Source organism: Sorex araneus, chromosome X, assembly GCF_027595985.1.
Source record: "Sorex araneus isolate mSorAra2 chromosome X, mSorAra2.pri, whole genome shotgun sequence".
Classification (NCBI taxonomy): Eukaryota; Metazoa; Chordata; class Mammalia; order Eulipotyphla; family Soricidae; genus Sorex; species Sorex araneus.
In genome coordinates this window covers 315,493,803-315,515,787 of record NC_073313.1, presented here as the reverse complement: position 1 = coordinate 315,515,787, position 21,985 = coordinate 315,493,803, and the positions used below count along the sequence as shown (strand labels likewise).

The following is a 21,985-nucleotide window of genomic DNA, read 5'->3' as shown; positions in this document are numbered from 1 at the left end:
ACAGCTCCCATGTCTTCAGTCTGTGACTGCTGTAAAGATCTAGAATTGTCTTGATGTTTGAAAGCATGTTTCTGGGGTCAACTATTCCTGATATAAACAAGGAGAATGTAGTGCATGACCTGTTCTATGGTGCCATTTGAACTACAGTCTTTCTGAGCCCCCATCTGTATGGATATCAGGGTAGTTTAGGAATTTGGTTCTTATCTTTGGGCTTTGTCCCCTGGGATTTTTTTTTTTTACCTCAATTAAACCCCTGTTGTTGTTTTAACCTCAATCTCCTGGTAGCTCAACCTCAATTTCCTTCTCTATAACTCTTCTCTTGCTGACAAAAAAAAAAGTACATCTGAAGACAAGAAGCAGAAGGTCGGGCTGTGGGTAGTGCTGGGGAGATGTTTTCATGGGAATAAGATGGAGTAGAAAAGAGAGAGAAGGTGGGGTTATTGTGGCCTGTTGCATGGCTTCTACTTGGGTAATGCAAGGACAGGAAATGTGGGCATCAATTCGGACCAAAGGAGAAGGTCCTTAAACACAGCTCTTTTTAATTTTTTTTTAATTTTATAAAGTAGTTCACAATATTTGGTTACATTTAATATTCAAACATCAATCCCACCACCATTATACATTCCCACCACCATATTTTGGGGGTTTCCATCCTGAATCCCAATCCCTGCCCCAAAGCAGAACCGAAATAATATAGTATTCCCCTCTAAGGTTGGTTGCCTCCTACTTTGAATCCCATCAAATGTGGTGCAGTGCTCTTGGAGTATAGGTAGGGTGTGTCCTATGAAGTGTCCAAGAAAAGGTTCACTCATGGATGAGGCTCAGCCAGAGTGTGTGGAGAGTGGCCGTGAACATGGCGGCGGTTAAATTCTGGAGGTTTTTGGCTGCTGGAGCTGGGTTCCTTGGGTGGGGAGGGGTCTTAACCTGCCCCCCTCTGGGGCACCAAGAGTGAAACAGCCTGGCGTGGGGTCCGGCGGCATGATTATGGAGAGCATCATTTTGTTCCTTTCTGGAGACAGGGAGGGGGGAAGGGGGAGGAGGAAAGGGCAGGGAGGGATTAGGGCAGAGAATCTCCATCTCATTGAACCCAGAGTTCTCAGTCACAAAGTCCCGCATACCTGGATTTTCTGGGGGTTCACTCGTGGAACCCAGCTCTTTCTTTTTTCTTTTTTTTTTTGCCTTTTTGGGTCACGCCCAGCAATGCTCAGGGTTTACTCCTGGCTTTGCACTCAAGAATTACTCCTGGCGGTGTTCAGGGGACCATATGGGATGCTGGGAATTGAACCCGGATCGGCCGCGTGGAAGGCAAATGCCCTATCCACTGTGCTATGGCTCCAGTCCCGGAAACCAGCTCTTTTAAAGACAAAACTAAATTTCCATCTGGGGCAACTTATGCACCCCCCCCACCACCACCACCACCACAAAGGCTTTTCCTTATTCTTTTCAAACAGGTTTGGGCAAGATGACAACACACATCCAGGGACACTAAACTCACAACGTCCCCTGGTTCTCCAGTCTCCCAGGTCAGAAACTTCTAGAAGAGAGCTCAGATCCATCATCAGTTGCAACCAGCCCAACAAGCCAAACTACCACCTGATGACATATGTTTCTACACTGCTGGGCCTTGGTGTAGAACTGAGAAATTCTCAAAGCTTTGTCCCTGTTTCCAAATCAGGGTGCACAGGAAAGGGTCAAGTGTGCATTCCTAACCAGTCAGGTCGGAGGTGCCCCCTCAAGGGGCAAACTCTACCTCTCAGGAGGGCATCCCCAGTGTCTTCTGTCTTTTCCACCCTGAGTCTTTCCCATGCCCTCTCTGCCTCCTTTCTGTCACACATGAGCCACGGCAGCCAATTCACTCCTGGGCTTGGGCAAGTCCTCAATGAATGGCCCTGGCTTGTCCTCCACTGGGCCACTTTTGTTCTCTTCCCCAGCTTGTACGGACTCACATGCAGATTGGCTGGGAGTTGGGTATGCTCCAGGCAGACAACAACGACCCATGGGGTTAATTAAAAACACCCGTAGGCATGCAGTTCAGACTAGAGCAGGAGGCAGTTCTGGGCCATGGATGGACTGCCTATCTCAGACAGAGGGTACAGAGGTCAAGAAATGTCGAAAATCATTGTGTTTTGACCAAAAACGTCATTAATCTGGAGACAATAGTACAATTGTCCTGTGGCAGACAAAGCCAAAGACTCAAGACCAGGACAAGTGGAGCTGCCTGAGTCGTCTGAATAGATGAGCTCTGGCCAGCGTCGTGGTGTCGAGATGGGCTGTCCTGGTCCCGTAAGTCTCAAAGTGGGACTCAGAAGGCAGAAGATCCATCACCCCCTCACCATGCCGCACTGGAGTGAATCACCAATCATTTTAGCTGGTGAGCAGCAGCTCATTCATACCCTAAACCTGTGAAAATGAATGAACTTTCCACGCCCATGAAGTCATCGACTGAGAGACAGATCTTGGGAATGGAACAGAAATGACTTGTGCAAACACCACCATGCAAGGAACTGAGTGACCTGTACTTGTACCTGTTTTTCACGTGGAAGCACTTGGAAAGATGCAGAGACATTGGTCATGTGAGTTAGGGCTGAATTTGGGCTTGTTCTGTAATGTGGTCCAGGCTCCCCAGAGCCTGATAGCTAAAAAAGCTCCAAGAGAAGAACTGACGGATCCTGCAGACATGACTCTACAAAGAACCGCATTTTCAACCATGTTGCTTGAAACTGAGCAAACTCAGAGGGAGGGAGGAGGGTAATACCACATAGGAGTCCTCAAATCTTGGCACAGAGCCTCAGGCATGGGAAGAGAAGGTGCAACATGATCTTGGTGCTTCTGTGAGAAAGTCTGTCTGCAAAGTCTCTATTCTGCTCCTGTTAATTAGGCCGATGCGCTGGAATCTACCAGAAGAAAAGCAGTGTGGAAAGTGGCTTGCCCGTGATGGCTCCTTCTGCCACCACGTGACACAGCAGTTACTATGGAGATTATCAGTGGGGAAAGGATTGTCCACAAGTTGAACTTGCATCTGACAAGTCAAATTTGTCAGTTTGGGGAAAAAGTAAAGAGGGTGGCTTCCCCCCCGCCTTCCTTGGAGAGGTTTCCTTGGCTGCTGCCCATGCCCTCTTTTCTTTCCCAACTGGCTAAGCTTTTTCCATATTCTAGTCTAGAGCTGGAGAAAGCTGCTTTTCTATGCATGTGCTGCATCTGACTCTGAGAAAGAAATCTGTGTAGCTGGCACCAGTGGCTCTCTGTGATCATTTCTGGATAAAATCATAATCGTCCTGTAATTCCACCACAGGCCTACTAATGGAGCGCCAGCCACAGGCTTGGTCTCTTCTGTGATAGGAATCCTGCCAGGCTCGCTTTTCTCTCCAACAAGTATATTTCATTTTCTTCGTTGGCATGAACTGCCTGGCACCATCCCAGGAACAAGCATCTGTGTGTATGTCTGTGTGTGCGTGTTTGGTGTGTGTGGCCTGCTGTTCTTTGTTGCTTGTCAGGCAGTGATTTTTACAGACTATCAGATTAAAAATGAAACAGCCATTTAATGAAGGCCACCCTGTCAAGCGGACCAACTGTGGGAGGCTGGGAAGGAGCAACAAACGGGGAGAACGTTGGAGTGCAGTGGGATGCCGGCATGAAAAGTCACTTTGATGTGACTGTGATACAGGTGGCTCCTTCTATTAGGGAACCTGTCTTTCCGTCCCCTCTTTTTCTTGTTTTACCCCATTTCTCAATTGAAGCAGTTCTTAATCAGAAACTACATCTAGGCCCTCTTGGCCATTCTCTAGTCTATGCTGGCAATCTGGTGGTCAAAGACCCTGAACGTGAGAGTTATACTTGGTCACTAAGTGCAACTGTTAGACTAGACACTGTTCTTTGGGGGGGGGGGGGCGTGGAATTTTTGTTTTTCCAAGGGCTGTTGGAATATTTGGGGCTGGAGCAATAGCACAGCGGTTGGGCTTTCACCTTTCACGCGGCCAACCCGTGTTCGATTCCTCTGCCCCTCTCAGAGAGCCTGGCAAGCTACTGAGAGTATCGAGCCCGCACGGCAGAGCCTGGCAAGCTACCCATGTGTATTGGATATGCCAAAAACAGTAACAATAAGTCTTTCAATGAGAGATGTTACTGGTGCCCGCTCGAACAAATCGATGAGCAACGGGATGACAGTTTGTGGTCATACAAATGATCAACTTAAGAATTAACCTGCTGGGCCTGGACGGTAGGACTCTTGCCTTGCAGCAGCTGACCAACCTGGGCTCGATTTCCAGTATCACATATGGTCCACTGAGGCCATTAGGACTGATCCCTGAGCATTGATCCAGTAGTAAGCTCTGAATATTTCCAAATGCGTGCCAAAAATTAAAAAAATAGGGGGAGAGGAGAATTAGCCTGTTATTTGGTCAAATATGTCATTATTATGCTCTGTCTGCAGAGACAGACCAAAGGATGTGGTGGTCTTAAGTGGCCTGTGGGGCAAATATTCCCCACCTTTAAAGTCCTTAATGCTGGCTAGATGTTCCAACTTAGAAGTCACTGAACTCCTCATGTTAGCCCAGACCTCAGCTGGGAAGGTGGCATCTGTATCTCATTCCCAGGTAGATCCTGAGGAGAAACTCAGCATCGACTGGAACATATTCGCAAAGGTACCTGTGTACACACATATAATAGACCTGCATCTGTACATATATTTGCCTAAAACTGTGTATACAAGCAAACATGAACACTTGTGTGAATGTGTCTGAAAGTTTAAGTGCATAGCTACTCATTTGTGTGTGACTGTAGACACAAACACTTGTGTGTTTGTTGACATATGTTAAAGTGTGTATTTGTGTACATGTAAATGTATTTATCTGCATACATGTGTGAAGGTGAGCATGTGTATATATATGATTGCGCATCTGTATGCAGATATGAATGAGTGCTTAGAATGTACTGTGTATATGTGTGTCCATGTCTGTATTTATGTACTCATGAATTTGTGGATGTGTGTGTAAACATGTGTGAATGTGTGTTAATGAGTGAGTGTGAGCACATACATGTGAATGTATGTGCATCTGGACATGTGTGCCTGCAAATGTGTGTGTGAGCAGTGATAGGTGAGTGGGATGAAGCCCTTGTCTCTAGGTCAATTCTGGAAGCTTAGGGCTTGTTGCATGCCAGGATGCCACACTCTGTGTCTTCAGCTAGAGGCAAACCTGCCTCTCTCCACTGCGATCATAGAAACTCAGGCTGGGTGGGCTGTCAGGGCTGTGGAGCTGGTAGGAAGAGAACCAACCTTCAGATCAGACATCCCATTGGTGTGGGGAATTGTGGAGCAGCAGTTCGTTGGGCTGAGAGGAAGCCGTGCAGCCTCACCACTCTTCCTCTGTGATGAGCCTCAACGTCTGCTTCTCTGAACATTCCTACCTCGATTGCACCCTCAGCTCACTTTACAGAGGTGGAGCAAGGCCCCACCCGTGTGTGCTTCATGTGGAGTCAGCTGGGCACCAGGTGAGCAGACCGGTGTGCTCTTCAGGTGGAGTCTGAGCTGGGCATCAGGCCAGCAGACCTGTGCTCATTCCATGCTCATCCATGCAGCATGTGAGCGGTATATGGGGGTTCAGGTGAGGAGTCCAGGGCAGAGCCTGGAGCCTTTCCTCCCCAGTTGCTGGGAAACGTCGTCCCACTCTCCTCCTTTACAGCCCTGCAGCAACATCCCGCATTTGCTGAGCAGGCAGGGGAGGTTGGGGACAGGACAGGCCAGTGCCACCTTCGGTCCATCTCCTTCCCCTTGGCCATATAGCCAATGAGGAATGTGTTCAAGGCCAAGGAGTGTTTCTAGATACTAACCAAGGGTAGCTCCAGCACTGGAGGAGAAAAGGCAGATTTTCCACCCCTTGTGCATCTTGGGAAATGTCTTCTAAGTATAGGATTTCATGTTCGGTTAAAGCAGCAGTTTTGGAAAAGCAGCCCAGTGCTCCTTTCTGGTTGCAACATTGATTGGACGTGGTTGGTGCCACGCAGTGCTAGTGTCCCTGACCCTGCCTCAGGCGCAGGCCAGTGCTGATCCTGGCTGTGTTCTGGTTTAGCTAAGAGCTGCCAAGACAGGGCCCCAGGACCGCCACCTCCTTGCTCTTCTTGTGATTGAGACTCAGGCCAAGAGCCAGAAACCTCATGTGCTAATGCAGCTGGAAGGGAACAGATATGGGCCTGATGGAGAAGAGGCTCCCTAGGAACCAGCCAGAAACCCCTGCCCAGATAGAAGGCCCAGGGCACAGAGGCCAGAGGCTGCCAGAGAGGGCCGGCCGGGCAGCCACTGCAGGGGCCCGTCGTAGCCAGGCCTCACTCTCTGCATTCTGCGCACTGCTGCCTCCTGGCTCTGGGGCTGAGGGAAGATGGAGAAGAATTCCCACTGTCTGGGGGAGAGTCCATTACCCCTCTCAGGCACCCTCTCCCCAACGGGCTCCTTGGTTCTTGTTCAGGTGAGGGCCAGTCTCTGTGCAGGCACCTTGGTCAGCCGTCAAGGAGTGGATGCCCTCCCAACACACTGGCTGCTGGCAGCCCACCCCAGGCTGCGGGCACAGAAGCTCCAGGCACACCACCCCCTCAACTCTAGCCTGTATAGTTCCCTGTCTGCCTGCTCAGCTCCAGGCCCACCAGGACAGGCCTGTCACCTTGGGAGTCACCTTCCCAGCCGGGGGGGGAGGCACAGCCCCTTTGGAAGTGGGTGCCATGGCAGGGTCTCCAAAGAGGCCACCAGCAGCCCATCCCCACACCACAGCCAGCCTGGGAATGGGACTGTGTCTCCAGCTCAGGACTGGCCCCCCAGCTCCTCCAACAAGTTGTCCGTTTTCCGGCAGCTCAAACTTCCAAGAGTTACTTCAGCAGAGAGGTGAGGGTCAATCTCATAAAGTCATGAAGTCGACACAGTGACAATGATCACTGGAGGTGGTCACTCTGGATAAGAACTGAGTGTTGAAAGGAGATAAAGTGATATATATATAATAACCTTTCAGAAACGCTATTGGAAACCACACTGCCTAAAAGGAGAGAGGGAGAGAGAGAGAAAAAGAGAGAAAGACAGAAAAAGAGACAGAGAGACAGAGATAGAGACAGAGAGAGAGGAAGGAAAGAGAGAGAGAGTGAGAGAAGTGTCTACTATACAGGCAGGCTGGGTGGGGGGAGGTGAGTAAGAGGGAAGTTGGGGACTTTGGTGGTAGGGAATATACACTGGTGAACTGGACATTGTTGGAACATTGTATGATGGAATCCCAATCACGAACAACTTTGTGTCTGTGTATCTCATGGTGATTCAATAAGAAAAAAGGACACAAGAAAAGCAGAAAATAATATCCCTGATAAATACAATTATAAAAATTTTCAACAAGATGCTAGCAAATCATATCTCGTGACATATTAAAAGGATCGTACACTGAGGCCAGGGGTGTAGGTAAAGTGGAAGAGCACTTAGGGTGTCTGAGGCTCTGGGTTCAATCCCCAGCACTGAGTAGGTTCTCAAGCACAACCAGGGTGTCCCCCTGAGCACTGCTAAGCATTATAGCTGCAACTAACAAATAATAACAGGAAAAGTAAAAAAAGGGGATCGTACATGAAGATTAAGTGGAACGTATCCCTAAGATGCAGGGTTGGCTCAACATATGCAAACCAATGAATGTAGTACACCACTGTAGAATGAAAAATAAAAATCATATGACCCTCCCCCCAGGTAAAGTCATAAAGTTAACCTAAGGATGAAATAAAGTTTGACTCATAGAGATATAATAGAAACACATAAAATTATGTGCAAATGAAAGTGAAATATATAAGTATGTATGAATGAGATTCAGTGTATCAATCTAAATTTCATTTCTGTTTTTGCATCATGACCAGTAATGTCCAGGATTGAACATGGGTTGGCATTATATTATGACAAGATCCTTACCCCTATTTTAGTTCTCGGCCCTTACATATAAATGTATAGGAGATGAGAAATACTTATAACATTTAAAGTACTAAGAATAGTGCCCAGAAATACTCTTGTTGTTGTTCTTCCTGTAGCTTTTGTGGCTCCATTAACAGCACAGTTTTGAATCAGGCAGCCTGAATTTTAAGTCTCCTTAGCCCTTCAACTCACCCAGTGAGCTAAGTCTTTCTCATCTCTTCACAACTCAGTCAGCATCTGTGTGTTAACATCACTTAGAAAAAGTGGGCCCTCACCTGCACCTTTAGAAATGGTGAAAGAGTACATACTGTATGGAGTCTATTTTGTGACAATAAAAAATAAATCTCATCAAAATGACCTTTGGATATTGTCATAAAGCATTAAAAATAAATCCAAAAAAAGTCTGTCAGGGGCTGGAGCGATAGTACACCGGGTAGGGCCTTTGCCTTGCACACGGCCGACCCAGGTTCGAATCCTAGCATCCCAAATGGTCCCCTGAGCACTGCCAGGAGTAATTCCTGAGTGCAAAGCCAGGAATAATTCCTGTGCATTGTCAGGTGTGACCCAAAAAGCAAAAAAAAATACAAAAAATTTCCATCATTGTAATGAGAGTATTGTTTAGTATTGCCTGTAGTGGAGGAAATATAATCTTAGTTTTAAAATGTGTTTTTAGGGTGGCTGGAGCGATAGCACAGCGGTTGGGTGTTCGCCTTTCACGCGGCAGACCGGAGTTCAATTCCTCTGCTCCTCTCGGAGAGCCCAGCAAGCTACCAAGAGTATCAAGCCTGAGTGGCAGAGCCTGAAGCTACCCGTGCGTATTGGATATGCCAAAAACAGTAACAATAAGTCTCTCAATGAGAGATGTTACTGGTGCCCGCTTGAACAAATCGATGAGCAACGGGATGACAGTGACAGTGACAGTTTTTAGGGTGTTCGAGCATTGTATAACTGAGACTTAAACCTGAAATTTTTGTAACTTTTCACATGGTGATTCAATAAAAGGATAAATTTTAAAAAATGTGTTTTTAAAAATTGCACCTTAAAAAAAGTGTGTCAGTAGTTGATCAGGCTGTACCATAATGTGTGTGTATGAGTGTTTGTTTGGTTTGTGTATATGTGTATGTTGAGGGACAGAGTGTGAGGAGGGGCAGGGTGTTGGAAAGAGAAAATTCCATAGTATCGGTGTCTCAGCTGTGTGTCTTGGGTCTAGTCCAGTGTTTATTTGTTGGGTTTTGGAGCCACATCTGGCAGTGCTCAAGTCTTATTCTGGCTCTGTGCTCAGATCACTCCTGGAAGGACTTGGGATGCTGAGGGTCGCACCCAGGTTAACCCTGTGTGAAGCAAGTGCCCTACCTGCTACACTATCACTTTGTGGTGTTTATTGTTGGAGACTTGGTGGTGGTGGCTCAGGTGGACTGAGAACTGAGACAGAGAACAGAGTCAGGTGGGATGAGACAAGACCAGGGTCCTGTAGCTTTGGGGATGTGACTACACGGTACTTCCAAGGGCAAGCTGGAGATCCTTGGTTTCTGAATGAGACGTCCATTATGAGAAGATGTCTGTAGAAGGACATTTCCAGCACTGTCAAAGTAACAGGATTTCCTGTCTTCCTTGCAGAATGTCCTAGAAAGTATGTTCTAGTCCAGTAGCATCATGTCAAAGGCATCTCTCTGGCCTGCTCACTGCCAGGATGACCCCAAAACTCAGAGAATGAAAAGATAGTTTCTATTGGTTTGGGGGTGATGATCTCAAAGTGACCCCAGGAATCAGGGGCTGAGAAGAGTTGTAAACTCCACCCAGATGCCACATTTCTTCCTCTGGTTGCTCAGGCAACCTGGCTATGTCTCATGATTCAGGAAAGGTCCAGTGGAGAAGGAAGTGGTCACATAGGTCATAGTAACCAGGAGTACGGGTGCATATTACAGAGACCCTTACAAAAGCAGTAGAGCCAGGGAGGGCCACCCTATCTGCTGAGTATGCCCACTTGCCAACACCAGGCTAGGAGCATTCTCATTCATTCTCCCAACCCTTCAAAGACAGCATCAGTTTAAGTCTTATGAGTACTGAGCAGAAGAGAAATCTGAGGTTCAGAGCTTCAACAATTTCCAGTAGGTCCCAGCTCCAGTGAAATAGCAGAGTGAGTCCAGGAGTATCAGGTGCCACACCATCAGTTCCTTCCACTCCAGTTCTGGGCCTTTGCCAGGTACCAGGTTGACTTAGTATTTCCTATTCAGATGCACTTTAAATCAGCTGGAATTTTACATAATGAGTCCTCAATAATTATACCCTTGCAATACTGGACTCCACACTTTCCAAATCTCATTCAGATATAGATTATTATAAAAATTATGAACCTATCACCTGCTTCAGTCTTGTCAGACACCAAGTCTACAGTATTCATGGATGCACTGGAGTTGGGAGGTGAACAAGAGGAATTAGAAACCAAGCAAGGAAATGAGCCTCAAGCATAGTGTAAGTGGGCTTATTCTTGCAGTTAGATGCACACTATGATTACTTTTAGGCTACTCAGAGGTTACTCCTAGCTCTGAAACCAGGAATTACTCCTGGAGGTGCTCAGGATATCATATGGGATGCAGGGATCCAATTGAGTTTGGCAATGCGCAAGGCAAATGCCCTACTCTCTGTACTATTGCTCTGGCCCCAGACCCTTTTTCTCAATAAATCATTTTCTGGAATTTCATGCTAATGTGGATTGACTGGGGCAGCAGGGTCACTATTCACTCCCCATACAGAGGGTATGAGCATATGTGAGAGTGTTTTGCTCACAGTGGTGCTGGGAAGGACAGGAAGTGCTAGCGAGTGAGAGGCAACCCGGTGCCCTGGGATGGGGGGGTGTGGGGTGAGACCCCACAGAGGTTCAGAGAATGCTCCAAATGTGTCTGCACCAACATTGCTAGTCCTGGACATACTCTAGAATTTCCTACATTTGTCAAAGGAGGAACTCAGACACCACCAGGTTATCAGTGCATGCCACCTTTAGGTTCTAAAGTAATATGGCTTTGTGAGTCCCAAGACTCCCCCAAACGGTCACAGGAGAGATGGTGAAGGTCTACTCTGACTCCTGGAACCTATAGCACAGCTGGTACTACCAGGGACTTCAGTAAAGGTGCACATATGCTGGTGGGACGAAGAGAAAACACACCTTGGACTGTCTCCCTCCCCTCTGCTCTAACCCCCCTCCCCACAACCCCCTGCTGGGCACTGTGCAGGGAGTCAGAAAGGTAGCACAAGAAAGGGCACTTCTGAGTGCCTGGTAGGGAAGGGAGACCAGGATCTTTGAAGATATAGGCAGGGCAGGAGTGGCTTAATGGCCTGCCCTCTTTCCTGCTAATGTTGCCTCCTTGTGTGGTGAGGAAAGTTCTGGGCTCTGTAAGAGGCATTCTAGAAATAAGGGAGCAGAGGGAACGACACAACACAGGGATGCTGGAGGTTACACCCATGTTGGCTGGAGGATGCCCTGGGCCTGGCCTGTAGTGAGTCATCCTGCAAGTCAGTTCTGTCTGAAGAGAACATCCCAGTCTTGGTGTTCATGGCTGCCCTGGACTGTCACCCTCTCTGGCTGGACAGTCACTCCCAGCCCTACAGACTTGCTCTGAGATCCTGCTGACAGTCCTCTTGGTTTTCTCTTCAGTGCACGCCTTGCAGGCGGACACTGTGGGAGCCCTGAGGAGGTGTCCTGCCTGTGCCTGTGCTCTGGCGGTGCCACTCATCAGTGTGAGTGAGACCAGCTCAGTAGGAGAGGGTCAGGCCCTCACTTCTGAGTGTCCACCAATGGCAAGTGCTCTCATCGCCCTTTGGATGCAGGCTAAGAGGGGAGGAAGACCTTCAGGTTTATGGTGCAGGTCAGCCCTGCGCAACTTTTTTGAACCCCATTGCTAAGCAGTGCCTCTCTCTCTCTCTCTCTCTCTCTCTCTCTCGCTATCTCTCTCACGCACAAATAAACACTCTCACACATACTCTCACACACATTATCATCTCTCACACATGCTTTCTCATGCACACATACTCTTTCACACACACATAATTTCTCTCACACAAAATATCTCTCTCTCTCTCTCTCTCTCTCTCTCTCACACACACACACACACACACACACACACACACACACAGAGCAATCTGAGCATGCTCTGGGGAGGCCTCTGGTGATGGTGTGCCAGTTTATGTGGCAGGCACTCCCTGCAGAAGGGCCCAGAGCCTTGACTTACGGCTGCGCAGCCTGGCAGGCTCTGCCCAGAGAGGAAAATAGCTCTGCTCCAGGGCAGGTCCTTCTAGACCCACAGCTGGGGAGACTTGGACTTTTGGAATTGGTGGAATGCCATGTACGTCTCATGGAGTTCACCAGCCCTCCACACACAGACGCCTCAGATGGGGCTTATGGATTGTCTGAGGGTTGAATCCTGATCTTCTGGAGTGCAGCTGTTTCTCTGTGAGTTTTTGCCTCTGCCTCTGTCTCTCTGTCTGTTTCTCTCTCTTACACACACACACACACACACACACACACACACACACACACACACACACACACTGACATGAACAATTTGTTCTGAGGGGGTCCCCAGCCGTTCCTAATATAATATGACCACTAAAGACCATTTTGAGTATGTGCCCAGTTCAAGATGTCTCCTTATCTGGGAACTGCCTGCCCCGTGACAAAGGTGGGCCTCAGCTAGTGTTCCATGGGAGTGTGCAGTTGTCAGCAGTCTTCAGGGAAGCAGAATCAATAGGATACACACATACACTTTCACATGCATGCACACATACACATATACACACTATGCATATGTGTGTATATGTGTATGTGTGTACATATATACACACTCAGACATGCATATACAGACATGCTCACATACATACACATTCTGACACACACATATACACATTCATACAGACACTCACACAAACACAAAGGTATTTATCATAAGTGACAGGCTCTCCTGACAGTCTGAGAAGTTCTGAGTTCTGCAGCCAGCAAAGCAAACTGCAACCAAAAGTGCCCACAGTGTGAATTCCAGCCCAGAGGTCTCAGGCTCAAGATCCATGAAGAGCCCATGTTCCAGCTCAGGTTTCTGGGCAGGAAAAAATAAGCATCTCAGCTGAAGACACTCTCGCACAGGAGGTGTTCCCTCCTTCATAGGAAACTCAATCTTTTTGTCTTGTTCTGGCCTTCACCTGATTGGATAAGGCCCAACCATCAAGGAAGGGCTGTTTTTAACAGAAAGAAAGAGCTGGGAGAAGATATGTGCAAAATCATCTATCAGATAAGAAGTTAATATCCAAAATATATGAGCAAAATATATGCCACTTAACAATAAAAAACACACTACTTGATCATAATTTGCACAGAGACTCTACACTGTTTTGCCAGAGAAGAGATACAGGTAGTCAACAGACACATGGAAAAATATTGTTCATTAGTCACCATTAGGGAAATGCAAATCAAAACCACAAAGAGATCACCTCAAACCTACTAGAATGGCTACCCTCAAAAATACAAATGTGTGCATGCGTGTGTGTTGATGAAGATGTGGAGAAGAAAGAACCCATATAAACAGTTGGGAATAACCCACTATGGAGAATGGCATGATCAAACTATGGGAAATGGTATGGAAGTTCTTTCACATTTTAGTATAAAGTCATCATTTGATCCAAGTTATCCCACTCTGGATTATTTATCCAACAAATATAGAAAGACTGCTTTACAAAGGTGTATGCCCTCCTATGTTCACTGAGTATGCACACAATAGCCAAGCTATGAAAACAACTTAAATGCCCATTGACGTGAGTGAATAAAGAAGATGTGGCCTCTATACACAATGGAATAGTCCTCAGCTACTAAGAAAAACAATCTTGCTATTTGTGACAGCCTGGGTGAACACTCAGGAGATTTTGCTAAGAAAAAAAGTCAGGTGGAGAAAGAGAAATACCACGTAATTTAACCTGTATGTGGAATAAAGAATGAAAGCAAACTAACACTCAAGACAAAGCAAAAACAACCCCTTAGGTTCTGTCAACAGGATGGTGGTTACTAGCAGGGAAGGGAGTGGGGCGTGGGAGGGAGCAGTGGAGGGGCTGGTTGGACGGTTGTGGATGGAAACTAGAGCTTTGGTAGTGGGCCCCATGTGGTAGAACTAGGTGTGAAGTGTCAAGCCGTGCACTTGAAACTTACAGAGTTCTGTAAACCAGTCACCTCAATGACTAACTGAATGAATGAAGAAAGATTAAACTCATCCAAAAACACTCTCCCAGGAGCATCCTCTGCTGAATAATGTTTGACCAAATGTTATTATCTGGGCACCCCAAGGTCCAGTGCAATTGACAAAAAATTAACCATTACAGACCTCAAACCAATCAGATTCCCTCCACAGAGGAATTTTCCACTGGGAGAACCAGACCAGCTGCTCTCAGCCTCGAGCAGGGCTTGGGATTTCCTTTCCGGACTTTTTATCTCAGTCTGCTTCTCTGACCCTCGAGTCTCATTAGATCACCCACCCTTGTACCTTTGTCAGATCTATATTTTTCTCCTTAAAGGAGTCAGGGCTGTCTCCTTACCTGCAGCTCTGCCTGTCCCCCTGTGAATGTCAGTGCTTTCCATCAGGCCCTTCCTTGACCATGGGAGTCTTCAATGGCATCTTTTTCCAAACTACGGGATGGGTCAGCCCAGCCAAGTGGCCTGATGCAGAGTTTTTTCTAAAATTTTATTGATTCATCGTGAGATATAGTTACAAGCTTTCATGTTTGAGTTACAATCACAAAATGATCAACACTCAACCCTCCACCAGTGCTCATCCCCCGCCACCAATATTTCCAGTATACCCTCACCTTTCTCATTCTCCCACTGCCTCTGTGGCAGACAATATTCCCCATACTCTCTCTCTACTTTTGGGAATTATGGTTTGCAAGATGCAGAGCTTTTTATCTTCTACTTTATTCTAGTTGTCTTGGTAATGAGAATTGAAGACTGGGCTTTTGTGCCCATGTTAGCTTGTGAGTGTGAGTGTGAGGGCATATATGTGACCATCCATCAACCTCCTGAGATACCTTCTCTACCTTTTCCCCTCATTCATAACCCACAGATCCACAGATCCCTATGCATCTCTCAGGACCTCCTTCAGGGCAAGTTGAAAAGACTAGTGGACTGATCTTCCAGTCTTCCTGTGGCTTGGTATTTCCAGAATGCTTGAATGGTTGGGTAGATGTTGTTGTTCTTTTTTAATAGGGATTTTTCTGGGCAGAGCTCAGTCTGGCAAGGGCTGGTGGTGCTCAAAGCCAACAGCACCTTCCTTGGGGTGCTTGGGGGCCCGTGCAGCACTAAGGATCCAGTTCAGACGCATGCACAAGCTAGGCATGTATCTACCACTTAAGCTATGCTCCTGGCCTCTAGAAATGGGGCTGCAATAATAATTTTGCAATAATAATTTTCCCTTTCCTCCCATACTTAGTCTGTAAATATGGTTACAATAAAAAGATCATAAAGAGATGATTTAAAACAAGTTCCATCCAGGAAGTGCTTTTGTTTTTTTCTTTTTAAACCACACCTGACAGTGCTCAGGGCTTACACCTTTGACTCTGTGTTCAGGGACAACTCCTTGCGGGGGGTACTTGGCTGACAATATAGGGTCACAGGGATCAAACTTTGGTTGGCCACATGTCCTACCTGCCGTACTATCGCTCCAGTTCCCAGGAAGTCATTTTGGGAAACCTGTCTTAAGATGCTTAGTTTCTAGAAAATCAGAAAGCAGAGGTATGGGGTAAGGGGAGGGTATCCTGTGTGTGCATGACTGCACTTTTGCAGAGCACAGGGAAATCTGATGGAAGCATCCCTATTTGCTCTGACTGCAATTTCTCACTGGTGACAGGCAAGGAGGACCAAAGGCTGGAACGTGGAGATGAGGAAGATGCCTTGGCCATGACCTAACATTGTCATTTCCCAGGTGAAGACATGGGGGTCTGGATTTGTTCCGGATCATTGAATCAAGCTGAAGGAGGACATATGGGTTTGTGTGTATGTGTGTATACGTGTGTATGTGTGTGTGTGTGTCTGTGTATGTGTGCATACCAGAGTCCAGGTAGATAAAAGACAAATAGTGGGACTGGAGCTTGCCAACCATCAGAGCAATGTCTCTGAGACCTCACGGTGGTGAAGGAAGGAATACTTATGCAAGACACACTCCAATGGAGAATTCTTCATCTTAAAAGAAAGGCCATATCAGCTGTCTGCATTCTTCACTTTTCACCTCTCCCTTTGCTACTTCTGCCCAGAGTCCAGTGTTTATCTCCATTTGGAGATAGAAGGTTAAAACCAACCTGAAGCCGCTTGGAGCCCAGTCCCTGATGAGCCTTGTCACTGCAGGTCACGTTGTGACTCTATCAGTCTCATAAGCCCCCAACAAGCTTCCAGAGCACACCTAGTACTCATGAGCTACTCAGAGGTATATGCTGACATAATGGTGGGTGAGAGCAGGCAACTTGCAGCACCTAAGTGCTGTGATTCTCTGTCCTGGAGGATTTTCTGTCCCACCAAGACCTGCCTTGGAGGGCTGGCTTCAGAGGTTCTTTGGGGGAAAGTTCTAGAGTCCAGGAGGGATGTGCCAGTCCCTAGGACTGAGATAGGGAAGGAAAAGTAGCTGATTGTGGCCAACGGGATGGAGCCTTTTTGGCAGACACCTCTTCCTAGTTTCTCTTGGACAGTTTCTATTGTCCCTGTGCTCTAATGCCCAGCACTGGGTGTCTTTTCCTGGGACAGTATTTCTGGTAATGTAAAGCTTGTAACAAACCAGCAAACTCTCCTTTCTTAGGCTTTGCTCAAAACTCTAACCAAAGATTCACAGGGAGGGTGCTTACTTGGTGCAAAGTAAACACCTGGGAAGTCATCCTGGGACCCCAAGGTCCCTACATGCAAACAGCTTAGCATTTTGCTAAGATTCCCTGGCTCTCTCCCCCAGACTCTACACAGTTGGGTCTATCTCAGTGGGTGGGGGGACGAACTTTTAATGGGGGGAAGGGGTGGGGGTGCCCTAGCAGTGTTCCGGGCTTACTCCTGGCTTAGTGATCAGAGGTCACTCCTGACAGGCTCAGGGGACCGTACGTGGGTTAAACCCAGGTTAGCTATGTGCAAGGAAAGCATCTACCCACCCACTATCTAACAAGCCTGGCATTTCCTTTTTGAATGGAGGTTCTGAAGTCTGTGGACACATCTAAGGAAAGTCTTAGAAAGCCTGTAGCTAGGAGTAACACTCTGGGAAGAGAAGCCCAGCACCACCCAGCAGTGAGCAGAAACTCTCCGTCCTGCCCTGGATTCTGCTGCTGCAGCTCTGGCTGCCCTGGGAAGATCTGCTGCCTTTTCAGGCCAGTCTATGCCTCAGCAGGATGAAGAGTTCGGGCTCAGTGGCTCACACCAATTCAGATGCCAACATCCTAGAGTACCACTTGCATGAGGCCAGGATGTCAGGGAGAGTTATGCCTGGCGACAGGGCCTCTAGTGAAGGGACAGGCAGGTTTCCTGGGCAGTGGCCATGCAGTTCCTGGGAACTAGGTACAGGACCATCCTGGCTGTTCTTGGAGCTGCTGTCTTACAGAGGGAAGTGCTCCCCAATGCAAGGAAGAAGAGGAGGTAGGGACAGGACTGGGGAGAGGGAGAAGGAGCTAGCATGGACCCAGAAATGTTGAAGCAGCACGTTCTGGGCATGTCCTTGATCTTGATGGGATCACTGAAGCTCCGGCCAACCCTGAACAGTTGAGGCTTCCAATGCTTATGGAAACTAAGGCTTTGTCAAGGTCAGCAATTTCTCAAGAAATGTATTCAATTGTAAAGGACAACCTTATGATGACCATTTGCATGCCCATATCCAAAGTTGAAACCATGACTTGTAACATTCTAGAAAAGCCCTGCCCCTTCTACCCCACACCTTTCTCATCTTCTCTGAGGGGCAGGGCTGCTTGATCTTTAGGGTAGCCAGCTCCTTCTCTCTTTCCTTTACAAGTTGGCTTTAATTGACATTTTCCCCCAGGCATCCCTTAGTGCTACGAAGGCCAGTAGCAGACACAAACAGAGCAGACAAAGGCAGGGCAAGGGTTCCTAGGAGGCAGTCATATGAGGCAGTGTGGGTCCACATCTGAGACTGGTCTCAGCTTCCCCGGTAATGACACAGCCTCCCTTCCCCCTCCACCCCACCTCACATGTGCCCAGAATTGGGCTGAGAAGCAGTGCACTCTGAAAGCAGCACATCAACCTTAGGCAAAAGTTTGGGCAATGAAATCCAAGGAAACAAGAAGAAGCTCACATCTTGAGACCCCCTGACCACCCCCCTATCCATATGCTTCTGTGTGAGCTGAGGGGACCCTACCCACAGACCCCCCTCCTCACCTCTAGTATTTGGGTGCACTGAGAGTGTCAGCCTCATGGGCAGGGCTGCATGAGGGTGAGGATGAACAAAGGCCTATGAGTGGGCCCAGCAGTCAGGGGAGAGGTCAGCGTAGGAGCTGACTCTGTTCAAGAACAATGATGGGGACTGGAGTGATAGCACAGCAGGTAGGGCATTTGCCTTGCACGCAGCTGACCTGGGTTCGATTCCCAGCATCCCATTTGGTCCCCCAAGCACCGTCAGGAGTAATTTCTGAGTGCAAAGATAGGAGTAACCCCTGAGCATTGCCAGTTGTGACCCAAAAAGAAAAAAGGAAAAAAAAAAGGAACAATGATGGCTGCTCTAACGTTCCATCCGTTCCTTGGATGAAAATCTACTGAACTCCTTATATGAGCCACATGCCCCTACTTTCTACTTCAGTGAAGTCTACATATTAGCAAATGTCTTTTAAGATTGAGTGTTTGTGTGGCCCAATGATTGAGGGGCTAGGGTTGTTGGTGGCACTGTAAGAAATCAGGCACGAGGGGACTAGAGGACACTAACTGGTCAATGTCTTTCTGGTCTAGCTTTTTTTCCTTGGTGACTGTGAGCAACTTTGCTGCTATTATTATTGGCAATAATAATGATAATTTCCTAGTCCTGTCCTGGGCTTAACACAATTTCTAGTCACAATCAATGGGTAAGACAGAACATTTGAAGGAACAACCCATGATGTATTTCATCATGCTGCACCTTAGCTTCCAATGAGATATTGGTTTGGAATTAATCCTCCTAGTTCTTCAGATAGCGAAAGCACAGCAGGTAGGGGGTTTGCCTTGCACGCAGCTGACCCAGGTTCGATTCCTTCATCCCTCTCGAAGAGCCCGGCAAGCTATGGAGAGTATCCCGCCTGCATGGCAGAGCCTGGCAAGCTACCCGTGGCGTATTCGATATTCCAAAAACAGTAACAACAAGTCTCACAATGGAAATGTTACTGGTGCCCACTCGAGCAAATAGATGAACAATGGGACAACAGTGCTACAGTGCTACAGTTCTTCAGACAACACAGAGCATCCTTGGAGCAAGTGGAAGGACATCTGGTTGATATCTTTCCTGTGGGGCAAGGAATCCTTAGAGTATTTAATCTTCCAGTTGTGCAGTCCGAGAATTCTCTCAAGTATTCATGATACAAATATTAAAGAAGAAAGAAAAGTGAACATTTTTTGAGTGACTGCTGCAAGCGTTCTAGCTTTGATACCTCCTAAACTTGAAATAAAAAGAAAAGCATCACTGAGGAGTTGCCAAGGGACAGTGCTGGTGCCTAAACACCGGGCAGGATAGAACTCCCATCTGCTTATGCCATGTTCATGCTAGCCCTGCACACTCGCCAGCCTCAGTGGGGTGGATCTTCTTGCTATTGTCTTTGGAGAGGCACACTCAGAGGTGCTAAGGGCTTACTCCTGGTCCTTTGCTCAGGATCACTCCTGGCTGAGCTCAGGAGCCACATGGATCAGCCACAAGCAAGGTAAGCACCTTCCTGCTGTATAATCTTAACCAGCTCGGGGATGGTTCACCTCAGGGGAAAGAGAAGTAGGGCATGAAGAGTAAATGGAAGAAAAGTTCTCAACATGGGCAGAAAATGAAATGCACCCACTCACCTAACCACTAAGAAGACAACCCCCCTCCCAAAGAAAAGGTCAAGAGATAAAAAAAAATGCCACCTCCCCACACACAGAGTTTCCTAAGGCCACATCTTTTGCATCTTTTCATGAAGGTGAGAAATTCTCATTCCCATGTCTCCCCTCGAACAATGGAACCTGCCTGGCAGCAATAACCACTTGTCTGTAGATTAATAAATGTAACACAGCTCCCTGATAAATATTAAATGAAGCCCCCACCAAACTAATTCACGAGGTTGAAATCACCATGCTGAAATCGACAGGGAAAGTGATGAGGTGGAGGGGGGTTTGCAGGCCAGGAGGAGCGGGAGCTGGGGAAGGCTTTGCCGTGGCTGCTTGCCAACACCCGGATGTCATCCCCAGATCTAGGAAAGCCTCACCAGAGAGTTAATTATATTAAAACCCCAACACTTTGAGAAATTATGGAGGTAATTAGCAAATGAGGATTCTACTTTTTATTCCTTCTTCAAATTCTGATTTTAAGCCCTGGACTCAAACATCAGTGTGGCATGAGGAATAACGGCTGGGGGTGATTCTGCTGGGGGTGGGGGGTTCATGTTTCCTAGAGTGGAGACAAAACTAAAAAAAGAAGGGTTAAAAAAATTCTGCTGCAAAGTGAAATTGAATTTAAAAAAAATCAATGAAGTAAGCAGGTTATTAAAATGGAAAATAAGTCTGATGTCATTTTGAGAAAGAAAAGGTTGAGTCACCTGCAGAGCCACTTAATTAAGCACAGGAAGTAACAAGAGAGCGTGAATGAGTGATTTTACCGGGGGAATGTCAGTGTTTCAAATGGAGGGAGGCTGCAGGCCAAGAGCATTCCTTCTCATCAGAGAGTCAAATCAGTTCTTTAGCCCTCAGGACATTTTTGATATATTTGAAGTTGATGAAGAGCAAAAAAAGGGGATGTATTAAAAATGATCCCAAATGCTCCCAGACTGGGGAAAAGGGAGCATTCTCCTTCAGGACCCCGGGCATGTGTAGTGAAGGTCAGGAAGCAGATGAGCCCGTGGAGGCAGAAGAATCCCTGGGGAGACAGGCAGGCCAGGTAGGGGTTGGCTCATCCCTTCAGCTCAAGGTCTGATTAGAGAAGGATTTGCTTTGGGCCTGGAGTAGCCAGTTTGTAGCCAAACCTGGGGTTTTACAGAAGAGATGATGCATCTAGGCACTTTTAGGAATGCCTTCCAGTCCCCTGGGGCCACCTCACCACCTCTCCTGACCAGCAGAGGGTTGAGCCCTGGCAGCCCCTACTGGAGAAGCCCTGTGGGAGAGCCAAATCTGGATCCAGGAAAGTTTGAGATGGACCCAAAGGAAAGCATGGGATGGACCCAAAGGAAATGGGGATGGACCCAAAGGAAAGCATGGGGTGGACCCAAAGGAAAGCACGGGGTGGACCCAAAGGAAAGCATGGGACGAATCCAAAGGAAAGCATGGAATGGGCCCAAAGGAAAGCATGGGACAGAACCCAAAGAAAGTATTGAACAGACCCAAGGAAAAGCGTGGTGACAGTCACAAAGTGCAGTGGGACCCTGAATCTGGGTCTTTTTATTTTAATTTCTGTGAAGCAGGAATTTTAATTGAAACTTGTTTAGAAAGATAGGAGGGGAGAGGAATGAAGAAAGAAGTGTGTGTTCAAGAGAGAACACAGGCTTGTCTGGAGTGAAAATAACCAAGCACAGAAACAGACAAGCAAGCAAGATACATGTTCAAGGGAGAACACGGTCTTGAAGAGCAAACCTGAATCTGGGTCTTTTGAGCAGCTTGTGGAACAGCTCTTGAGTACACCCTGCCCAATAGACTAGGACAACCAGGAGCATCCCGGGGTCTAGGGCTTCCTGCATCCCAGGGTTTAGGGGTTTCTGCCCTCTGTGAAACTGTTCCAAGCTGTTTTCCTTCCATGAGGGTTAGCTTGAGTCAGACCCTGTGTTTCTGAGTTTGACTGTTTGTTTTTATCTATTCTCATTCTTATTGCATCTTGTGGATTTTGAAACCATGGGAGCATTTAAAACCTAAATCTGAACTGATTT

At 47.3% G+C, this 21,985-nt stretch overlaps 1 protein-coding gene across 1 annotated transcript in view; it reads left to right on the top strand.

The window, feature by feature from the left end:
- The window catches only part of BCL2L11 (BCL2 like 11), a 218,406-nt gene extending 209,688 nt beyond the window's left edge, over positions 1-8,718 (top strand). Inside the window, exon 3 of the mRNA XM_055122246.1 lies at positions 8,592-8,718. Within this exon, the coding sequence (XP_054978221.1) occupies positions 8,592-8,608 (17 nt within the window). The 3' untranslated portion in view covers positions 8,609-8,718. The remainder of the gene's footprint in view (positions 1-8,591) is intronic.
- Positions 8,719-21,985: the final 13,267 nt, after the last annotated feature.